General features: G+C 36.3%; 1 protein-coding gene and 2 pseudogenes across 1 annotated transcript in view; 1 reads left to right on the forward strand and 2 right to left on the reverse strand.

The window, feature by feature from the left end:
- RNF169 (ring finger protein 169) overlaps positions 1–22,281 on the reverse strand; it is an 86,033-nt gene that overhangs the window by 39,317 nt on the left and 24,435 nt on the right. Inside the window, exon 2 of the mRNA XM_060018279.1 lies at positions 16,375–16,448. Within this exon, the coding sequence (XP_059874262.1) occupies positions 16,375–16,448 (74 nt within the window). The remainder of the gene's footprint in view (positions 1–16,374; positions 16,449–22,281) is intronic.
- LOC132429339 (glyoxalase domain-containing protein 4 pseudogene) lies at positions 2,974–7,557 on the reverse strand (annotated as a pseudogene).
- On the forward strand, positions 7,588–8,868 carry LOC132429340 (small ribosomal subunit protein mS31 pseudogene; annotated as a pseudogene).

The raw sequence follows: 22,281 nt of genomic DNA on the forward strand, positions 1-22,281 counted from the left end.
ATTTACCTAAGAGAAAAAAAATTCTATTCTATACAAAGACTTGCATGTGAATGTTCACAGTAGCTTTATTTGTAATAGCCAAGAACTGGAAACAACCCGAATTTCTATTAACAGGCAAATAGATAAACATATTGTGACATATCCATACAATGAAATAGTATTCTGCAATAAAAAAGAATAAACTATTGATACATGTAATTAGTGAATGAATCTCAAAATAATTACGCTGAGTAAAAAAGCCAAATAGAAAGGCATACACAACTTATGCCAAAAAGAACAAACAGGTTAATTGGACTTCATCAAAATTAAAAACTTTTGTGCAAAGGACACTATCAAAAAAGTGAAAAGACAACCTATAGAGTGGGAGAGAATATTTGCAAATCATGTATCTGATAAGGATTTAATATTCAGAATACATAAAAAACTCTTAAAACTAAACAACCAAAAGACAAACAACCCAATTCAAAACTAAGCAAAAGACTTGAATAGACATTTCTCCAAAGAAGATATAAAATGGTCAATAAGCACATGAAAAAAGGCTCAACATCATTATTCATTAGGGAAATGCAAATCAAAACCTAACGAGATACCCACCAGAATGATTATTTTTTTAAAACTCAGAAAATAACAAGTGCTAACAAGAACATGGAGTAATTGGAGCCCTCATACATTGCTAGTAGGAATGCAAAATGGTGCAGCTGCTGTAGAAAACAGTATGACGATTTCTCAAAAAATTAAACATTCAATTATTCCCATGACCCAGCAATTCCACTCCTAATTACATACCCAAAATAAAACCAGGAGTCAAACAGATACTTGTATTCCAATGTTTATTGCAGCATTATTCACAAGAGCCAAAAAGTGGGAAGGAGATGAAAGGATCAACAAAATGTGATATATGCATACAATGGGATATCCAGCCAAAAAAAGGAATGTAGTACTAAAACATGTTACAATGTGAATGAACCTTGAAAACATTATGCTGAGTGAAATAAGCCAGGTCACAAAAGGACAAATACAATATGATTCCACTTACATATCTAGAATAGGCAAATTTGTAGAAAGAAGGTTAGAGGTTACTAGGGCCTGGGGTGATGGTAGAATGGGGAGATATTAATGGGTACACAGTTTCTGTTTGGAGTGATCAAAATATTTCGGAAAAAGAAAGCAGTTTTGATTGCACAACACTGTGAATGTACTTAAGGCCGCTGAATTGTACACTTGAAGTGGTTAAATTGGCAAATTTTATGTCATATATATTTTACAGCACAACCTATTATATAAGTATCATGAAATTCCAGCTAGCTTTCTATCCTTTTAGATACTACAATAAACAATCTGGGGGCTTCCCTGGTGGCACAGTGGTTGAGGGTCTGCCTGCCGATGCAGGGGACACGGGTTCGTGCCCTGGTCCGGGAGGATCCCACATGCCGCGGAGTGTCTGGGCCCGTGAGCCATGGCCACTGAACCTACGTATCCCGAGCCTGTGCTCCGCAACAGGAGAGGCCACAACAGTGAGAGGCCCGCGTACCGCAAAAAAAAAAAAAAAAAATCTGTATGACAGGTTTCTCAAGGCAATATCCTAGTAGCAGGCTTCAACTAGTCTTCTAATTAGAATCAGGTAGTTGAACTGTCTAACAGCTAAACACAGGAGCAAACAGAATTCCTAGCCATAGGGCAAGGTGCCGTCAAAGGAATAGACTGTTGAGCTCGCTAGATTCTTAAATCCTGTTCATGGAAGGGTGGAGATGCCTATAGAATATTTGTAGCTAATCCATATATCTTGAATAATACTCATTTCACCATGAAAAATTATTTATCTTCATAACTGTAGAATCTGAGTGATGGGTATACAGGGGTTTTATTGTTCATTTTATTGTTTTTTTATATTTGTTTAAATATTACACAATTTAGAAATCATTTATAACATCCATTATGCAAGTTAAAAAACCTCAGATGCTGGGTGATTATAGAAATAATTGAAGGGCTTATAGGAGCCTATGCAGAGAAAGTTCTGATTATAGTCTCTCAAATGCTAAGTAACTACTCCAGAGTATGTATTCCCTATTAGTACTTCAATGTTAACTAGCCATCCTTAGAGTTTAAAGCAAAACACATATACACCACACTGTTTCAAATGAAATATTTTAAAATACATTTCATAACATCCAGAACATACTTCTTTCTACCACGGATTTTTAACACAAATTGCTTGTGTCCAATTGCTTGTTTTCAAATTTCCCTTCCCTCAGACACTATGAGCTTCTATCAACCTGGAACCATGCTATTCATCCTTGATTTCCCCCCTCCCACTTTAGTTCTGGACATAGGGCCTGTATTCAATAAGTTTAATTCCACAGATATTTACAGAGCACTACAGTCTATGTGTTAGGCATTGCTTTTAGTGCTGAGGATACAGCCCTGATCAAAAATGACAAAGCTGTTTGCATGGTGCTTAGATTCTATAAGAATGTGATCGAAATGAAAGATATGATGGGACTAATCAATTTTTAATAGGTCTTCCAACTAATATTCTCTGCAATACAAACTATACCTATTTTGGCGACTCTACCAGTCCCCATGCTTTGGGGAGCTTCTCTCAATTCCACAATAAAAGGTAACCAACCCGACAGTGCCATGAACACAGGGCTGGTGGGAAGAGTGCTGCTCAATGGCATTTTTTTTAAATTTGGATTTAATTGTTCTCATTAAATCTACATGCTTATCAAAATTCCCTCCATCCCCAACCAAAGATAATGTTCCATATAGCTGTCCCAGGCTGGAGAAGAATTTATTACTAATCTAACACAGTCACACACAGAATTTGCCCTTACAGTGACAGCGCAGATGTCAGCAAGAGTTCTCCTCTAAATGGACTGATAATGATAGGATTTTCTCTCTAAAATATATCAGAGCTCTCAAAGGTTAAAATACACAAATTTTCACCACTCCAGCCTCTTTGCCTGTATAGGAAACCATCAAGTTGTGAGAGCATTTATCACACATCAGGCGTCACAGGTGTTTGACAGGAATCACTAACGCCTGTTCCACGTGATGTCTTCAGTTAACCTGAAGCCTTTGGTTTATTTTGTGGAGCAAACCATTCATCTCTTTTAACTTCTGCCATTGCATCAGCCAACAATTTGCTTCCCTCTGGATCCATCTTCGAGAGTTCTCGAAACGCTTCTTCCCTCACAAAGCAAATTTCATGTCCATCAGGGTCAGTCAGAATGATCACTTGCACTGTTGCTTTCCCTGGAGTGTCCAAACTCACGAGGAGAGTCAGAATCTTCTGATTCTCCCTTTTTATCAAGTCTTCTAAGTCTGACAACTCTTTCTGGGGGCAAGAAAAGGCAATTCGTCCAAAAGCTGCTTGCATGATCAACTGCCCCCTGGATGCCCTGTAGCTCCAGCTTAAACTGGTTATCAGCATAGCCCAGCAAAACTCTGTGCTTCTTTTCATCTTTTTCATAAATTTTCATTCCCAGCAGATTAGACCAGTAGTTCAAGGACTTCTGAAGATCAGAAACTGCTAGAGTTACTTTTAATACAGGATCTGACTGAGGTGGACTGCGGTTCTGCAAATAGAATTTATATCCTCTGGGGGCTTTGGTTTCAAAGACACCTACTGCGACTTCATTGAGTGGCCACTCCAGCTTCCTGGCTTTGCAGACAGCCTGGCTAGAAGCAAGCGTGATACCCATGAAGTCACTGCCAAGCTACAGTCTCCGATGCCATAACTGTAAGTCAGTTCTGCAACAAAATGATCATCCTCAGGTCCAAATTCTATCACTGATTTACTCCATTTCCCATCATAAGGCCTTCATCCCCAGGACATCACAATAGAAACATCTGGAAGTGGTTTTCCACTTTGAACATGAAGTGCAGAGCCCTGAGAGTCGCTATGACCACCTACACTACCCACCCCTCACGGGTACAGCGCCGCGCTGCCCACAGGTGACACCAGCACAGTAATCCCAATGGCACTTTAAAGATTAGAGGCTCATGCATCCATAATTTTCTCATTTTCGTATCTAAATTGGTAAAATGGTCCACCACGCTCTGATAGTAGACTACAGAAATAATTTGTGAGAGTTGTAGGACCTTCTAGCCTCATGGTGTTTCCTTAATCTTTCCCCTAACACACAACTAACAGATTTTTCCTATAAAATATTATATATAAAAACATATAGTAAATTATATGAGTTATACATATATAACTCATTTCCTACATTTTCTAGTTATCTCTGGGCCAAAGGTTCTCAAACTGGGACCCCAGACCCTTAAGAGGATTCACAAAGGTAGTGATGGAAATCTTTAATTTTCAATATATTTTTAACAATCTAACAAATCATATACTTATAGTCCATAAGGTTCTACCCACTAAATACCTCAATACATAGGTTGAATACATTTTTGTTGCTTATCTAGGGCTTATTCTTTAATAGAAGACATTAACAATATTTTAAATTATTAAGGGGGTTATGAAAAGAATATATATTATAAGCTGATAAAGTTGGGGACCACTGCTTCAGAAACACTGCTCCAGACCATGATGAACTTGTTAGATATTCAAATTAATATCAGAACATTTCAATTTACTTTGGTATCTATAGTGATCAATGCTTTGCATCTTCCATCTGGTTCCATCTGGTTCCTAGGCTCTCATTTGATACTAACAGTTACCACTTATATAGGGTCTAATTGGTGACTACTGCTGATGCTACCCACAAAAAGCAAGCGTTTGGGGTAAGTAAGGACTACTTGAAGCTTCCATCTCACAGAATCCAGAAATCATAGCAAATCTTGCATACAAGGCAAAAGCCATGACTTCTACTTGAACAATCACATAAATAGCACCAAAGCAACTATTTGCTCTTATGATTCTTACCTAATTTTAACAAACTGATAACACTATGCTCTCTTCACTTTAAATTCTTAAACACCTTTCAATTTAAATGTTATGTTTAGAATAAAGTATATTTAAATATTTATGCCAATATAACATTTTACAAATTTTCTCCTTTATGTAATAAAGTGTTTTAAATTACTTTAATATAGGTTTTAAATTATTACATGTGCTCTACAGAAATGCATATAAAATTAATCTTAAGCGTTCAAGTTTATACATAAATTGAACCAGCAGATACTAAGTCATATGTTTAGTTGCCAAGCTAAAAGGCTAAATGAAGGGGCGTGCACTCACAAGAAGTATAAAGTAAGAGCTCTAAATCATTGATTATGAAAAGGCAAAGACAGGTCTTCACTGTCCAAAGTTCAAGAAAACTGGGAATCATTTATGGTTCATACCACTAACTTTCCAGCTTCCAACCATGACTTTTTGACAGTCAGCCACTTCTCACTCAAATGAACAAATTAAAAAATGGCAGTAATGGAGGGGGGTTACTTTGCGCTAGATTTTTTCCTTTTTTTTTTTTTTTGCGGTATGTGGGCCTCTCACTGTTGTGGCCTCTCCCGTTGCGGAGCACAGGCTCCAGACGCGCAGGCCCACCGGCCATGGCTCACGGGCCCAGCCGCTCCACGGCATGTGGGATCTTCCCGGACCGGGGCACGAACCCATGTCCCCCGCATCGGCAGGCGGACTCCCAACCACTGCGCCACCACGGAAGCCCTGTGCTAGATTTTTTTTAATTCCAAATTTTAAAGAATAATAATAATTCTTATATATGGATTACTATGTACCAGGCACTATTTCACAATAACCCTTTAAGCTAGGTACTATGGGGTCCACTTTACAGACCAGGAAACTAAGAAATGGAGAGATGAACTAACTTGCCCAAATTCACATGGAGAGTCAGGATTTGAACTTAGATGGCTCTTAAGCACTTTAATAAACTGCCTGTCAGCTAAGGGCAAAATAGTCACATCATTTGTATTGTGATTTACTGAGCACCTGCAATTTTTTTTAAAGTTTGACATAAACAAACAAAAAGTAGACTCTCAAATGTAAGCAGCAAATGAGGTTTTAAACTCTCATCTGAAACCAGAAAAATAAAACCAAGCTGGCAATTTTACTGAAAGTGGATTACCTGTGAATTTTTACACAGATTTGGATAGAGATGGGAAATTTTTAAAATTATCTTGTGGAATCTTTTTTAAATATCATATTTTTAAAAGTGATTTCTGATTCTTGAATGGTTTGGCTTTAAGTAAAATATTGGCACGCATGTAATATATCACAATGATATTTTCTGTTATTTTATACAGCCATTAAAAATGTTGGCATGGATCAAAATACACTGATATGGAAAGCTTCATATGATATGTTAAACAAAACAGTCAGTAAAAAGGGCATGTAAAGTGTGATCCTAAATCTATTCTGTAAAAAGTCTTAAGCTTAAGTTTATGATAAACATTTTTCCTTCCAGTTTTACTGAGATACAATTGACATACAGCACTGTACAAGTTCAAAGTGTAGCATAATGATTTGACTTACATACATCATGAAATGATTACCACAATAAGTGTAGAGAACATCCATCATCTCATACAGATTCAACATTAAAGAAGAAAAATTTTTTTCCTTGTGATGAGAACTCAGGATTTACTCTTAACTTTCTTTTTTTTTAAAATTAATTTATTTATTTATTTGGGGGGGGGGCATTGGGTCTTCGTTGCCACATGCAGGCTTTTTCTAGTTGCAGTGAGTAGGGGCTACTCTTCATTGCGGTGCGCAGGCTTCTCATTGTGGTGGCTTCTCCTGTGTGGAGCACAGGCTCTAGGCACGTGGGCTCAGTAGTTGTGGCATGCGGGCTTCAGTAGTTGTGGCTCGTGGGCTCTAGAGCACAGGCTCAGTAGTTGTGGCACATGGACTTAGTTGCTCTGCGGCATGTGGGATTTTCCTGGACCAGGGCTCGAACCCGTGTCCCGTGCATTACAGGCAGATTCTTAATCACTGCACCACCAGGGAAGTCCCTCTCTTAACTTTCATATACAGCAGTGTTAATTATATTTATCATGTTGTACATTACCTCCTTAATACTTATTTATCTTATAACTTGGAACTTTATACCTTTTGACTGTCATCATCCAATTCCCTTTCCTACCACCTCCTGCCTCTGGTAACCACAAATCTGATCTCTTTTTCTGTAAGTTTGCTTGTTTGTTCTTGAAGTACAACTGACCTACAACACTATGTTAGTTCCTGTTACACAACATAGTGATTCAATATTTCTGTACTCAAAATGATCACCATGATAAATCTAGTTATGATCTGTCACAATACAATGATATTACATAGTTATTGACTATATTTCCCCACACTGTACATTTCATACTCATGACTCATTTGTTCTGCAACTGTAAGTCTGTACCTCTTAATCTCCCTCACCTATTTCTTTCCTCCCCTCTCCCCTCTGGCAACCACCTGTTTGTTCTCTGTATCTATAACTGTTTTCTGTTTTGTTATGTCTGTTCATTTGTTTTTTAGATTCCACATATAAGTGAAATCATACAGTACTGGTCTCTCTCTGTCTGACTTATTCACTAAGCGTAATGGGGGTGGGGCATGTTTGGCAGAGGATGCACTACCCCCATTGTATTCCCATTTCAGCTTGTTTCTCCACAATGTTTCCAAGAGTGTGGGGCTCCCTACCCCTTTGCCCCCTTTCCCACCTCCCTTTGTGCTCTGGAGGCCCAGAGGAATTGGTAGCTGCAATTTGTGTTATTCCCTTCTCTGAATATAATGGTCAGAACAAAAAAAATAATATCCAAAGATACTTTGGTACTAACAGCATGATCTACAGCAAGAAAGATAAGCATTTGGCTCCAATCCATGAGATTCCAAGGAGAGAGACAGCCAAGACAGTGTAAAGAAGAATAAGAAAAAAGACTTGATAAATATTATTAAGGGCATGAAAGTTGAAAGCACAGTAAATGTACAAACAACAAAGCCACCCAACAGAAGACAACTTAAAAGTGTGGAGGCTACAACTAGCAGGCTTCAAAAAGCTCCAGAAGATGTCCCCAAAAGAGAAGTGAATCCCTGAGTCCTGAGTTGGTGGTGGCTGCACCTGCTGTTGCAGACTACCCCTTTTGACAAGCAGATGACCAAGTCAGAGCTGCTTCAGCAGCACAAGGAAGACTCAAGGGCACAGAAAGAGGGCAAAAGAACTAAAATTAGTTTCAGTAACATCATATCAGCTACGAAAGTTGCCAGATCTGCCTGCCACAGCTAGAGTTAGTACAAGACTAGTGAATCAGATGCAGTTTGATGAAGGAGCTGATGATGATGATGTTGGTCAGGATCTTCAACCTGATCTTAAGACCACTGATCTTAGAACAAGTTTTAGGAAAAATATATTCAAAGGCAAGAGGCTTAATATTTTTGGGCTTAAGGCAGTTACTAAAGAGGCACCTGACACACAGAGACAACACCTTCACTTTGGATTGTGGAATCTGTTAAGCAGTTAGCCACAGTCAATGAACAGTCCTTTCAGAATGATTCTGAAGAGATGAGCCAATGGACAAAAGAGGAGAACCTGTGGGAGTCCCAATTAACAATGAAGCAGGTTTTGATGATAAGGGTTCAGAATCTCATTAACATATATTTCTGGATAAATACCTGGAGGATTTTCCAAAACAAGGATCAACTCGCCACTTCATGGAGCTGGTGACCTGGCCTTTCCAAAAACCCATCTGAGTGTTAAGCAGAAGGTCGAACACTTAGAGTGGTTTAGAAATTACTTTAATGAAAAACAGGATGTTCTTAAAGAGAGTGACATACAGTTCAACGGGAAATTTTTATTTCAAGCTATTGGAGATTGGTATTATAAACAAAATAATTTGACTAGAAAAAAATACAATAAACATTTAAATATGGTTATTAGGTGGCAGAATTACTGGTAATTTTCCCTTTCTCCTTTAAATCTTTTTATAATTTTTTTTCTTTTTACAATTCACAGAATTTTATAATTCTGCTTCCTTTTATAAATAAGAAAAAATAAAGCTGTTTAAATTTACTATAAGCTTCACTAATCAGATACTTTAACAAAATGTTTTATTTTGTACAAGGGACAGAAGAGTTGTGACTATTTCTAGAAAATTCTCTCATTTGGCTTTCAAGGAGCACTGAAATGATTTTATTTAAACTAGTCTCTAAACCACATAAAATACTATACTAATGTAGTAACCTTATAACTATTGATCGTCTCCTCTCATAAATGAAAGAGACAAGGAAAAACAGGACATTACAGATATAACATGAATAACCTGCAATTCTAATTAAATTTGATCATGCTTTGTATTTCCCAAATGTGCTGTTTTCTTTGAAAAGCATATAACTTGATAAAGTTGTTTCTCCTTGTCTGGGTGGTTGTAAATAGCAAAAGACAACCACGTTAACACTTTCAGATTTTGAACATCCTATAAACTAAACAGTTGTTCCCTCGTGCAGTCAAAATTAAAACTTATTCTTTTGAGAGTTTTTCCTTCTTAGTACCATACAGCTTACCTGCTCTTAAAGATGTACTATGAGATTCTGTATTTATTTCTTATTCTAGAAAGATGCACATCAGCACATACCCAAGTATGCATTTCCTCAAAGATTACATATTGACATTTCAGAGGAAGAAGCACAGAAAATAATGTAGTAAAAAGAACTCTAGAAATCTTAAAATACATCTAGTTCTATCATGAACCAGCTGTATATCCTTACACAAGTCATTTCTCTTAAAAGAAGGGGCTTTGAAACTGGATGATGAACAATTCAATCCATGTGTAATAAATATATAAGTGCAAGATATTATATTAGATGTGGTGGAGAGTTAAAGAGACTAAACAAACAGATCCATCTTGAAAGATTTCACAATCTAATAGGAAAAAAATGTTTTAAACAAGCAAACAACCTGCTGCATCCATGGTGCAACAGAATATATTTTAATAAATACAAGTTTCTTTTAAAATAAGTAAATTAAAAAAATAAGGGAAAGGCCAGCTCAATATTCAGCTCATGATACACTGTACAGCCAAACAGATTTAAGTGAAATGTTCAAGCTTTAATAAAGTACACTATATTTTACAGTTTATGGCAGAAAAATAATAAAAGGAACTTTAAAGATATATTATTTCAAAGATAATTAGGCCCTAAAAGTTTACTTACCTTTAAAAAACTCCTTCAGAAAAGTTAATGTCTGCCTTATAAAGTCATTACTCACTTCAGTAACCCATTGACTGTATCTGATTACTCTGTGCTCTGGCTAAGGACTAGAACTGCATGCTTACTACTTGAATAATTCAGCCAGCAATGGGGAGAAAATACTCCTCAAAAACGAACCAGTGGTGAGGGAGAAAAAAGAAAATGGATAGGTCAGTAAACCAATTCAGAGAAAGCCTAAACCACTCATGTGATCCGCAGAATTATCAAAAGCAGTTCATCTTTCCCACTACAGAAACCAGGGAGGTAAGCAGTTTCGAAGCAAAGGCTGTTTTTTTTCCCCTACCTTTAACCTTTCAGAGTCTAATGATTCAACGAAGACAAACAAGGGCATGCTGGATTATATGTTTCCAAAATCTAATATAAAGCAACTATTATTTAACCATGTGGTCAAAGTTAAGCACCTAACAAACTGCATAAGCAGAAGGAATAATGGTGTAAATAATAAGCTTAATGCAACCAATAAATAGAATTTATAGGGATGAATCAATTATTTCAAAACACAAAATGACCAACAGTCAATCTTATATAGATGAGAACCATAAAGAGATCAATATTGAAATAATTTCTCCATAAAACTTATTTTTTCATTTCAACATATATTTACTGCAGACAAGAATATAACAAGATGGGCCATTGGGATTGACATGTATACACTGATGTGTATAAAACTGATGACTAATAAGAACCTGCTGTATAAAAAAAAAAATTCAAAAAATATATAATAAGAATATAAATATTCAAGAATGAATATAACAAAATTCTTTCCCCAATCAATGTAACAAGATGGAGGACTGAGCACATGCTAATTTTCTCCTTCTACTGAAAACACCATAAAATGTCAGAAAACTTCTTTTTAATAGAATACATCTATAAAAGCACAGAAAATACAGCATGCCATTAGCAATCAAGATCACAAATATCCAAAAGATGGAACTAGTTTTCACACCTAAAGGTTATAAGTAAGCAATTCATAGAAAACCTGTAAATGGCCAGTAAGCACAAGATGCTCCTCCTCTCTAGTAACCAGGGCAATGTAAATTAAAACAATGAGATATTTTATTCAGCAGATAGCAAAATATTAAAAATAATGATAAAGGCTTAGCAAAGATTTAAAGAAAAGGGACTCTCTTTTACTGTTGGTAAGAGAGTTAAGTTGAAAGAAGTCTTTTGAATATCCACCAAAATACAAAGTGTATATACAATCTGACCTGCACTTTCACTTCTAGCAATCTAACTTAAAGGCAGTATTTGCTCAGATATGTTCATGTGTGTTTAGTGCAACATCTCTTCAAAACTGGGGGAAATGGAAAACAATTTAAATGATCAATGGTTAAGTGAATTATGCCTCATCCACACTATGAAATACCATTCAGTATGAAAAAAGTACCTATATGAAAGCACCTGCGGCCCCTCCACAAAAAAAGCACATATTGTTAGAGGGAAAAAAAAAAAAACTGGTTACAGAATAGATCATATTATTCCTCAAAATTCCTAGCTTCTATGAAGTATTTACCATCAGACTGTAATACCCACAACCCCTCTTTGAGGTAGTCACCTGTCAACTCCCCTTATTCACAGAAAACCTTGGCACTTAAGTTGCTGCCCAGCTACTCCAGTGATATTCCTGAAGATTTCAATATCAGTATATTCTCTCAGTTTCTTCACTTCCTTCTAGATAAATCTTTTCTTCCATCCTACTTCAGTCACCTCCTCCCATAATCATACCCTAAACCCTGTCATGTTCAATAACTAAACCACCACCCAGTCTCACATTTAACCCTCTCACATTTAGACGACGACTTCTAGGTTTCCAACTTTACTTATATGCTAGTCACCCTACTTTTATAATTCTTTAACACCATCAAAACTTCCAGTCCACTGACTCTACCACTCTCATTGTCCACCATGTCCTCAATTCCTTCCTCAAACAACCTCCTTAAAATAACCACAGTCCAAAACTACAACAACTTCCTCGTATACACCTTCAAGTCCACAGCATCATTCCCTCTGTCATACTTTTGGTAAAATCCTAATCCTCGTTAAACCCAACCCATTGCTTACTCCAAAAGTGTTCTAATTGGTCTTATTTCCATTCTTGTCCCATGAGGCAGAGACAGCCTAGCTGCCTACCCAGTATTCATTCTTTTTTTTTTTTTTTTGCGGTACGCGGGCCTCTCACTCCAGTATTCATTCTTTCATTCCTTACTAAAACAACCCTAGGGACTTCCCTGGTGGTGCAGCGGTTAAGAGTCCGCCTACCAATGCAGGGGACACGGGTTCGATCGCTGGTCTGGGAAGATCCCACGTGCCATGGAGCAACTAAGCCCGTGCGCCACACCTACTGAGCCTGAGCTCTAGAGCCTGCGAGCCACAAATACTGAAGCCTGCGCGCCTGGAGCCCATGCTCTGCAACAAGAGAAGACACCACAATGAGAAGTCTGTGCACTGCAACGAAGAGTAGCACCCATATGCCGCAACTAGAGAAAGCCCGCGTGCAGCAACAAAGACCCAACGCAGCCAAAAATAAAAATAAATTTATAAAAATAAGTAAATAAAAGAACCCTAATTTTACTTAGGAAGTTAATGTACCCAGCTAAAACACTATGCTTCCCAGCTTTCCTGGCAGCTAGAGGGAGTCTGTGACACTCAACTACAAAATACAGGTGAAGTCACTCGGTACGGCTTTGGAGAAGGCTCTTTAAAAGACCCAATTCAGCTGACATAGGCCCTTCTGCCTTACCTTCTGTCTAGATGGGATTCTACAGAAGGATCAACGATGGTTGATCCACATCACAAGGAGACAGGCACACTTGAAGATGTCTAAACAGAAGAACAAAAAGGAGCCTGCATCCCTGATGTCCTAGAGCTGCCATAATCAGCCCTGGACAGCTTACCTCCAGCTTTTTGTTACTGGAGAAAAGTAAAACTCCTAATTTATTTGAGTCACTGTTTTGGGGTCTCTACTATTCACAGTAAATCCAATTCCTAATTCTTAGACCCATTACAGTTTATTCCCCACACAACAACCAGAGACCTTTTAAAAGTATAATTCAGATCATATTACTGGCTTCCCATCACACTTAAAATAAATTTAAGGTCCTTACCAAGCAACTAGGCCTTCTTTGATCTGGCCCTCCATCTCTTCCAACTCACATCTTACCAAATCCCCAAACCAACCTTCCACAACTTGTACACTCAGTTCCAGCCACAGTGTTCCTTAAACAAGTCAAACTTGTTTCTATCTCAGGGCCTTTGCATTTGCTGTTCTCTTTGCTGGGAATGCTCTTTCCTCATAAGTTTACTTGGCTTGCTCCCTCATCTCTTTCAGGTAGCAACTTAAATGTTGCCTTCTCTGAGACTTTCCCTGATCACTGTATCAAAAACAGTCTTTTTGTGTCTCAAGTTTCCCTTCCACTCCCCTCTAACTCTTCTTACCCTGCTTTACTAATATATATTAAATTTCTTTTGCTTATTTACTGTACATCTTCCCCACTAGAATGAAATCTCCCCGAGGTCAAGAACCTTGGGTGTCTTCTTCAGCATCATATTCTTAGTACCTGGCACACAGTAAGGACATAATAAATATATGATGAATAAATGAATATACATCATGATCTTATTTATACTAAAAAAGACTAAAGCATATGTGTGAGAGAGAGAGAGTGTGTGTGTGTGTGTGTGTGTGTGTGTGTGTGTGTAAATATATAAAGGATCTAGGATATACACTAAACTGTTGACACTCGTTATCTCTGGGGAAGAAAGTGGAAAATAAGAAAAAGGAGAACTTTCACATTTTGCTCTGCATATTCCTGCATAAAAAAGACAAAATTAACTACAACACATGGCAGGAAGAAAATTTTAAACATATTTAGAAATATAAGCCTATTTATAGAATCATAAAATTTAGAAACATAGTAACCTCAGTAAGCATAACACTACACCATGGGTGGAGGGATCTATGATTAGTAAGCAAACATCTTTTAAAAGAACAAGAATTAGGGGAATAAAATTTCCTGTTAACGTTTTATAGCCCTTATAAAGGTTTTTACTGTCATTTAAACAAAATAATAAAGTATACTAAATAGTGTATTACACGTCAAATTAGTAATGATGAGTTATATAGAATTAATTTCCATCGCTTGCTCAGTAGAAACTTTTAAACATCTCCCTCCCCTAGGGATTCATCTAGATAATTATATATTTGTTTTGTTTCAGAAAATATGCATTCTAAGAGACATCTTTTTTATCAAGTTCTCCATCCAAATGTCTAGTGCCTTAATTTTTTTTACTTTATCGAGGCATATTTTTACATATTATATAATTCATCCATTTCAAGTATATAATTCGATGATTTTTAGTAAATTTACCAAGTTGTGGAACACACCATAAATCAGCTTTAGAAATCTTCATCGCTGTAATAAAATCACTCATGATCATTTACTGTTAATCCCCATTCTCATCCCTACTCAATCAACCATTAATCTACTGTCTGTCTCTATACTTCTGTCTATTCCTAGACATTTTCTATAAATGGAAACATACAATATGTGGTCTCTTTTATCTGGTTTCTTTCACTTAGCATCTTTTTGAGGCTCATCCATCTGGTAGCATGTATCAGTGGTTCATTCCTTCTTATTGCTGAATAGTATTCCATTACATGGGTATGCCATATTAGTGCCTTTTGATTTTATGACTTGGATTTCCATTTTCCAGGTTATACAATGAGTGTAGGATAACCTGGGTACGTGGAGTATGGGTGGGGGGAAACCTATTTAACATTTATTTAACACAAATGACACAGGTGAGTGTTTTTCAAACCCAATCCAGTTTATGCAGAATGAGATTATCCTAGCTTCACTCAACAGCATTATGCTATCAGTCGCTTTTAAAACGATTTTCCTGTCCCTCCTTCTTAACAGGACGAAGGAACAGTTCCCCAAGGTATCCTTCTCTCTCCCAAGGCTTATAAAAAAATCTCTACACTCACTATGCCTTCTGCTTTACCTCCTTTTTCTACCTCCAAGTCCCTGTTTTCTCATTATCTTCAAGCTGACAGCTTCAAAATTTCCATATTCTCCAAGTTTCTGAAAAGTTATATTAAAACTAAATATCTGCATATTCTGGAATCTTATTTAAGAGAAATCTGTGGTTCTTTTGATGTAGCCCCCGAGAATAATTTGTTTCTATGTAGAAAAAAGCTTTGTAACTGATTTAAAACGAAAAACAAAAAAACTCACAACACCAATACAAAAGGAGCATGAGGACCCAAGTCAGCATTTGACACTCTCATTTAAAAGAAAAGATCAAAGAATATACAGTAATTAAGCACAGTTTTTTATCTTTTCTTTTTAACATGACCTTATTAAATACTGATCTTTTTCATTCAGTCTAAAATGCCATCATGTTATTGTCTTGCCTCTGTTTTATGATGATGTCTGATTAAGATTAAGTGGATTATTTGCCTTTATAAAACATTAAATATCTACATGTAGAATGATTATCTAATCGTTTATGAACCTGGGTAAGGGATGGTGGTTCAGGGAGAGGGCTAGGGAAGGATGATACAAATCTTATAACATACTTCTTATTACCAGTCTTTCTGAAGTCTTAATCTTCCAAGTGATTCCCAGACTATTAGCTTGAAAACATCAAGAATAAGATGATGTGGACACAGCTAAAAGCTTTCCCAATGGTAAACGTTCCCTAACTAGAAAATTATTCCACTACGCTTACTAGTCTAAGTTACAGTTCTTCTGGAGTACTTAAGAGAGTGAAAGCAGTAAAAGATAATACCAGCTACATGTAATTAGAGGAACCTTGCAAGATAAAGAAAAATAAGACAAGCTATTATTATTAAAGCTTAAATGTTAGGTTTTATCTAACATTTAAATGCCAAGAATACCACTCTTGGTGGCCAGTTATTGCAGCAGGTGTGTGATAGGCCGTGTGAGCTACATTTTCATCTTTGAAAGGACAGCTTAAAAGGGGTTCTGAGTTAAGGTTTACTCTACTTCCATTACAGCTACAGAATCTAACTAGACCAGTATAAGGTAGGGTACAGAAAGACAGGCTCTGCATTATAAATTTTAAAAATCCCTAGTAAATCAAAAATCCCACTAAGCATTCTTTAATGTCATCATTTCAATTAACTTTAAGAAAATGAATGGCATAATGATATGTATACTGTTATACTGTACCTTTCTCAGGCTTTCATATTCCTCACGAAGTTCCCCAGGCTTGCTTAATTTGACTGGTGCTCTGAATATAAACTCTGCAGGAAAGGGAAAAGAAAACACTTTTTAACAGAACTTTCTAGGAAGGAACCAAGATCTTGTCCTACTGCTGCCCCCACATCATAAACCACATAAAAATTGTGGTCATCTTCCACAATTTGAATATTCATTCATTCATTTAATGAATACTTATTAAAGGGTATAAACCAGGCACAGTTCTAAGCACTGGGGAGAAGCACTGAACAAATAAAGTCCTTACTATCATGGAGCTTACAATATTGTGGGGGGAAACAGACAATAAACAAACAAATGTGTGTATATAATACAACTGGTGGTACTAAGGGCTATGGAGGAAAATAAACACAGGCTGGAAGATTAGTTTATCAATATATAGAGTGGTCTGAAGGGTCTCACTGATAAATGTAACATGTTAAAAGACCCCAAGGAAAACTATATTTAAAGCTCCTAGTTCAATGTTACCAAGTAACATTTTAAATAAGCTAAAGTTTTACTCATAATACTTTGTTACTAATGTTTCTTTCTACTTCTTTTTCAACATTGCCAACAGACTATTTTCCTGTATACAACTTATATTTTCAGTATATAACCTGATTTTTTATCCTCAAAGCCTTCAGTGGTTTTGATCAGCTTACAGAATAAAGTCAAAACTCTTCAATATGTCACTCAAGGTTTTCCAGAGACTGATCACAACTTTATCTTTCTAAAGCACTGTGTCTTTCATCTCTTGACTATCTGGTTACAATATATATATGCCATATACTTCTAACCCTTTTATGCTCTTTCTCAGCTGAAATTCTCTTTTCTCCCCTTCTCTATATCCAGGCCCACAGAAGGCACACAATACACACTGGCTATATAAACAATAAAAATCCAACTTAAGAACAGGAATAAAAGATAAGTCCTAAATGCTATCAAAAAGGAAGGAGAAAATACACACTTCTGTCTCCTTAAATGTACATGACACTTCGATACACCCCTATGTATATTTAGACTTAAACACAGTATTTATTTGAAGACTTACTAACAACTCTATATCCTATTCAGGTTGATAATATTTGTTGTAGAAAAGTGGGCTCCTCAAAAAGTTGACTTTTGTCCTTTTTCAGTTGTCTCAACTACCTTAAAAAGACTCATATACACCAGAGAAATGTGGAAGATTCTTAGACAGAAACACTGGATGTAATACAGATGCAGAAAACAGTAACTTAAAGCTCTACCAAGAGAATTATTAGACCCGGGTCTTGGGAGGCAAATACGACATCACCTTCACCCACTTAAAAAAAAAGTCCTGATGACTATTTTAATCATATCTCTTAAGTACATTTCTAATTATTGGCAAATAGTATCTAAAACCAGATGCTTTAAAAGAGGAGGGGAAGAAGGAAGAGAAAAGCAAAACCCTTAAGTCAAAAAAATTCTTTTAATCCATTTATGGAGAACCTATTACCTGAACGATACTTTATATTTTCTCAGTGAATCGTCACAGAAACTTTATAAAGTAGTTATTATACCCATTTTACAATAATGAAAATGAGAGGTTAATGACTTGCCCAAGGCCACAGGACTAGCACAAGCACATGGCAAAATTAAGAGAAAAAGAATTAACAGGTATAAAGAGGGAAATTACATAATGATGAAAAAGGCAACCCATCAAGAAGCTATAATAATTATGCACTTGTATGAACCTACAACAGAGCAAAAAAAAAAGATTATAAGAGAAATTAATAAATCCAAAATTATACTAAAAACATGTAATTTTTATACTACACAATTCAAATTTCTTTCTATATAGATATGTATATATGCTTTCTATATATACTTTTAGTTTGCTGTAAAGCATTCTCATTGCTACTGCCATTTTTAAAGTAAATAACTACTTTGGCTCCATCCAACTATTAATGTACAAGAAAACTGAAGAGACTTAATGTAGAGAAAAGCCATTTGGGGAAGAATTTGCGTTGTTTTATGCCTGCCAAATTTCATTACTTGCTCTGGATTTCTGTGTAATATAGTTTTTTGTGGGGTTTTTTGGGCAAAAATAGAACAGACACGCAAGTTTTTATGATACATATAATATTTAACTCAGACCATATAATTCTAGAGTTGTGAAGTTCTGGGTGAAACAAACTCTGAAGAAGCCTAGAGAAATTAAAAGGGTGATGATAATAATAATAAATCTTTTCAAGTAAGGCGTTAGAACTTGATTTTTTTAGTGCAGAAAATAAAAAATAAAAGACACCATAGAATGATTGTCATGTATATACTGGTTTAAGATGATTGTCAAAAAAAGCTGGTGCTAATTGTTTCTTTTTTTCTTTCATTTTCACAGTTCATACTTCATTTTCATCACTGAAGATGTAGACCAGTAAGTCTTGAAGTGTGTCCATTGATCCCTAGGTGTCCCAGAGACCTTTCCAGGACTCTACAAGGTCAAAAAATTCTTAAGACTCTTAAGATGTTACTTGCTTTTTTTACTCTCATTCCTTCCTTAGCGTGCAGTGGACTTTCCCTACATTTCTATGAGATGTCATGATATCATTGCTTTTTTTTTTTTTACATCTTTATTGGAGTATAATTGCTTTACAATGGTGTGTTAGTTTCTGCTTTATAACAAAGTGAATCAGTTATACATATACATATGTTCCCATATCTCCTCCCTCTTGTGTCTCCCTCCCTCCCACCCTCCCTATCCCACCCATCCAGGTGGTCACAAAGCACCGAGCTGATCTCCCTGTGCTATGCGGCTGCTTCCCACTAGCTATCTATTTTATGTTTGGTAGTGTATATATGACCATGCCACTCTCTCACTTTGTCACAGCTTACCCTTCCCCCTCCCTATATCCTCAAGTTCATTCTCTAGTAGGTCTGTGTCTTTATTCCCATCTTACCCCTAGGTTCTCCATGACATTTTTTTTTCTTAGATTCCATATATATGTGTTAGCATACGGTATTTGTCTTTCTCCTTCTGACTTACTTCACTCTGTATGACAGACTCTAGGGCCATCCACCTCACTACAAATAACTCAATTTCGTTTCTTTTTATGGCTGAGTAATATTCCATTGTATATGTATGTGCCACATCTTCTTTATCCATTCATCTGCTGATAGACACTTAGGTTGCTTCCATGTCCTGGCTATTGTAAATAGAGCTGCAATGAACATGTTGGTACATGACTCTTTTTGAATTATGGTAAACCTAACTTTTAGGTGCACTGGGAAACCTAAAAATTCATGTGACTCGCTTTATTGCAGTATTCCCTTTATTACGGTGGTCTGGAACCAAACTCTCAATATCTCCAAGGTATGCCTGTAATAATATTTTTATTTCATTTTCACTTACTACTCAACAGGTTTCTCTAAATTCTGAAATACTCTATTAAAGTTTAATATAATAGGTAAAAATGCTATTAGGATTTTAAACTTATATAACAGTAGCTATAACATGAAAATAATTTCTTTGAAGCCTTATGAAATATGGTTTCAATCCACCTGAAAAAGGTCCGAAAAATAAAAATCTCCCTTTTTAAATCAAAGTCTTTTACAGTGTCTCTTAAAGCTTACTGGAGAACATGTATACACTGAACATTATTAATTATACTAAGATATTTATCAGTCATGATTAACCTTTCAGGTTCCCTGACTTTTAGTACAGAAAGAACACTCATTTATAATAAAATAGCTCCTGTCTGCTGATGTGGGACTTGACTTTTCTCAATATTCTCTTTACTTCCCTCTGCCTTCCTAGAGTCATATGTCAACTCCCTCCACTCCAAAAGTTGAAATTGTGATTGAAACTCCTGCAATACTATCATAAAACCAGAGCAACAGGAGAAAACCTAGATGACTTGGTATGGTGATGCCTTTTTAGACATAATATCAAAGACATGATTCATAAAATAAGTAATTGATAAGCTGGACTTCATTAAAATTAAAAATTTCTGCTCTGCAAAAGACAATGTCAAGAGAGTGAGAACAAAAGCCACAGACTGGAAGAAAACATTTGTAACAGATGTATTTGATATAAGACTGTTATCCAAAATAAACAAAGAACTATCAAAACGTAATCAGAAAACAACCTGATTTTTTTTTTAACGGGCAAGAGACCTTAACAGACACCTCATCAAAGAAAATATATGGCAAAGAAGAAGACATAGCAAATAAACAAATGAAAAAATCGCCCAACATCGTATGTCATTAGAGAATTACAAATTAAAACGAGATGGCACTACACCCCTAATTAGAGGGGCTAACATCCAAAACACTGACAATACCAAATCCTGGTGAGGATGTGGAGCAACAAAAATTCTCAAACACTGCCGGTGGGAATGCAAAATGGTAGAGCCACTTTGGAAGGCAATCCAGCAATTTCTTACAAAACTAAACATAGTTTTACCATACAATCCAGTAATTGCACTCCTTGATATTTATCCAAACGAGTTAAAAACTTACATCCACACAAAAACCTGTAAATAAATGTTTATAGCAGCTTTGGCCATAACCTCCAAAACTTGGAAGCAAACAAGATATCCTTCAGAAGGTAAATGGATAAATAAACTGAGGTAGATACAGTGAAATTAATTAAAGAAACCTCAGCTAAAATCAGAGTAGGGACAGGCCTGTAGGGGGAGCGCTCATGCCCCCCCCCCAACCGCATCTGTCAGTTACTCCAAATAGGAAGAGCTATACACCTACATCTATGACAGGAAGGTGTTGCTTACTTTACTATCCAGCAGGAAGAAGAAAACTTCTCTCCATCCAAAAACAGCTCCACCAATCAAATATGCAGCAGCTCAACTGATGAGAAGCCTCCATACTTTGGACTCCCAGCTTCCTCCAATGGACTCTTTGGTTATTACAGCTCTTCCCAACTCCCCTCTTTTCCCTATAAAAGCAAGTTCCACTTCCTTGTTCTCTGGATTTGTCTCTGGTCTGCCATAGTTTGCATATCCTGAACTGCAATTCCTCTGGCTATTCCCAAATAAACTCACTTTTGCTGGTAAAATAACTGTCTATTATAATATGAAAGTTGATAATCCAGACAATGGAATATTATTCAGTGCTAAAAAGAAATGAGTTTTCAACACTGATGAAAAAAATCAGAGATAACACAAACAGCTGGAACGATATACCAGGTTCTTGGATTGGAAGAATCAATATTGTCAAAATGAATATACTACTCAAGGCAATCTACAGATGCAATGCAATCCTTATCAAGTTACCAATGGCATTTTTTCACAGCACTAGAACAAAAAATTCTATAATTTATACGGAAACACAAAAGACCCCAAATAGCCAAAGCAATCCTGAGAAAGAAAAATGGAGCTGGAGGAATCAGACTCCTCAAATTCAGACTACACTACAAAGCTACAGTAATCAAAACAGTATGGTACTGGCACACAAACAGAAATATACATCAATGGAACAGGATAGAAAGTCCAGAAACAAACTCACATACCCATGGTTGACTAAACTACGACAAAGGAGGCAAGAATATACAATGGAGAAAAGACAGTCTTTTCAATAAGTCTGGGGAAACGGGACAGTTACATGTAAAACAATGAAATCAGAACACTAACACCACATACAGAAATGAACTCCAAATGGATTAAAGACCTAAATTCAAGGCCAGACACTATAAAACTCTTAGAGGAAAACATAGGCAGAACACTCTTTGACATAAATTGCAGCAATATCTTTTTTGATCCACCTCCTACAGTAATGAAAATAAAAACAAAAATAAACAAATGGGACCTAATTAAACTTCTTCTGCACAGCAAAAGGAACTATAAACAAAACGAAAAGACAACCCTCAGAATGGGAGAAAATATTTCCAAACGAAGCAACTGACAA

Source organism: Delphinus delphis, chromosome 8, assembly GCF_949987515.2.
Source record: "Delphinus delphis chromosome 8, mDelDel1.2, whole genome shotgun sequence".
Lineage (NCBI taxonomy): Eukaryota > Metazoa > Chordata > Mammalia > Artiodactyla > Delphinidae > Delphinus > Delphinus delphis.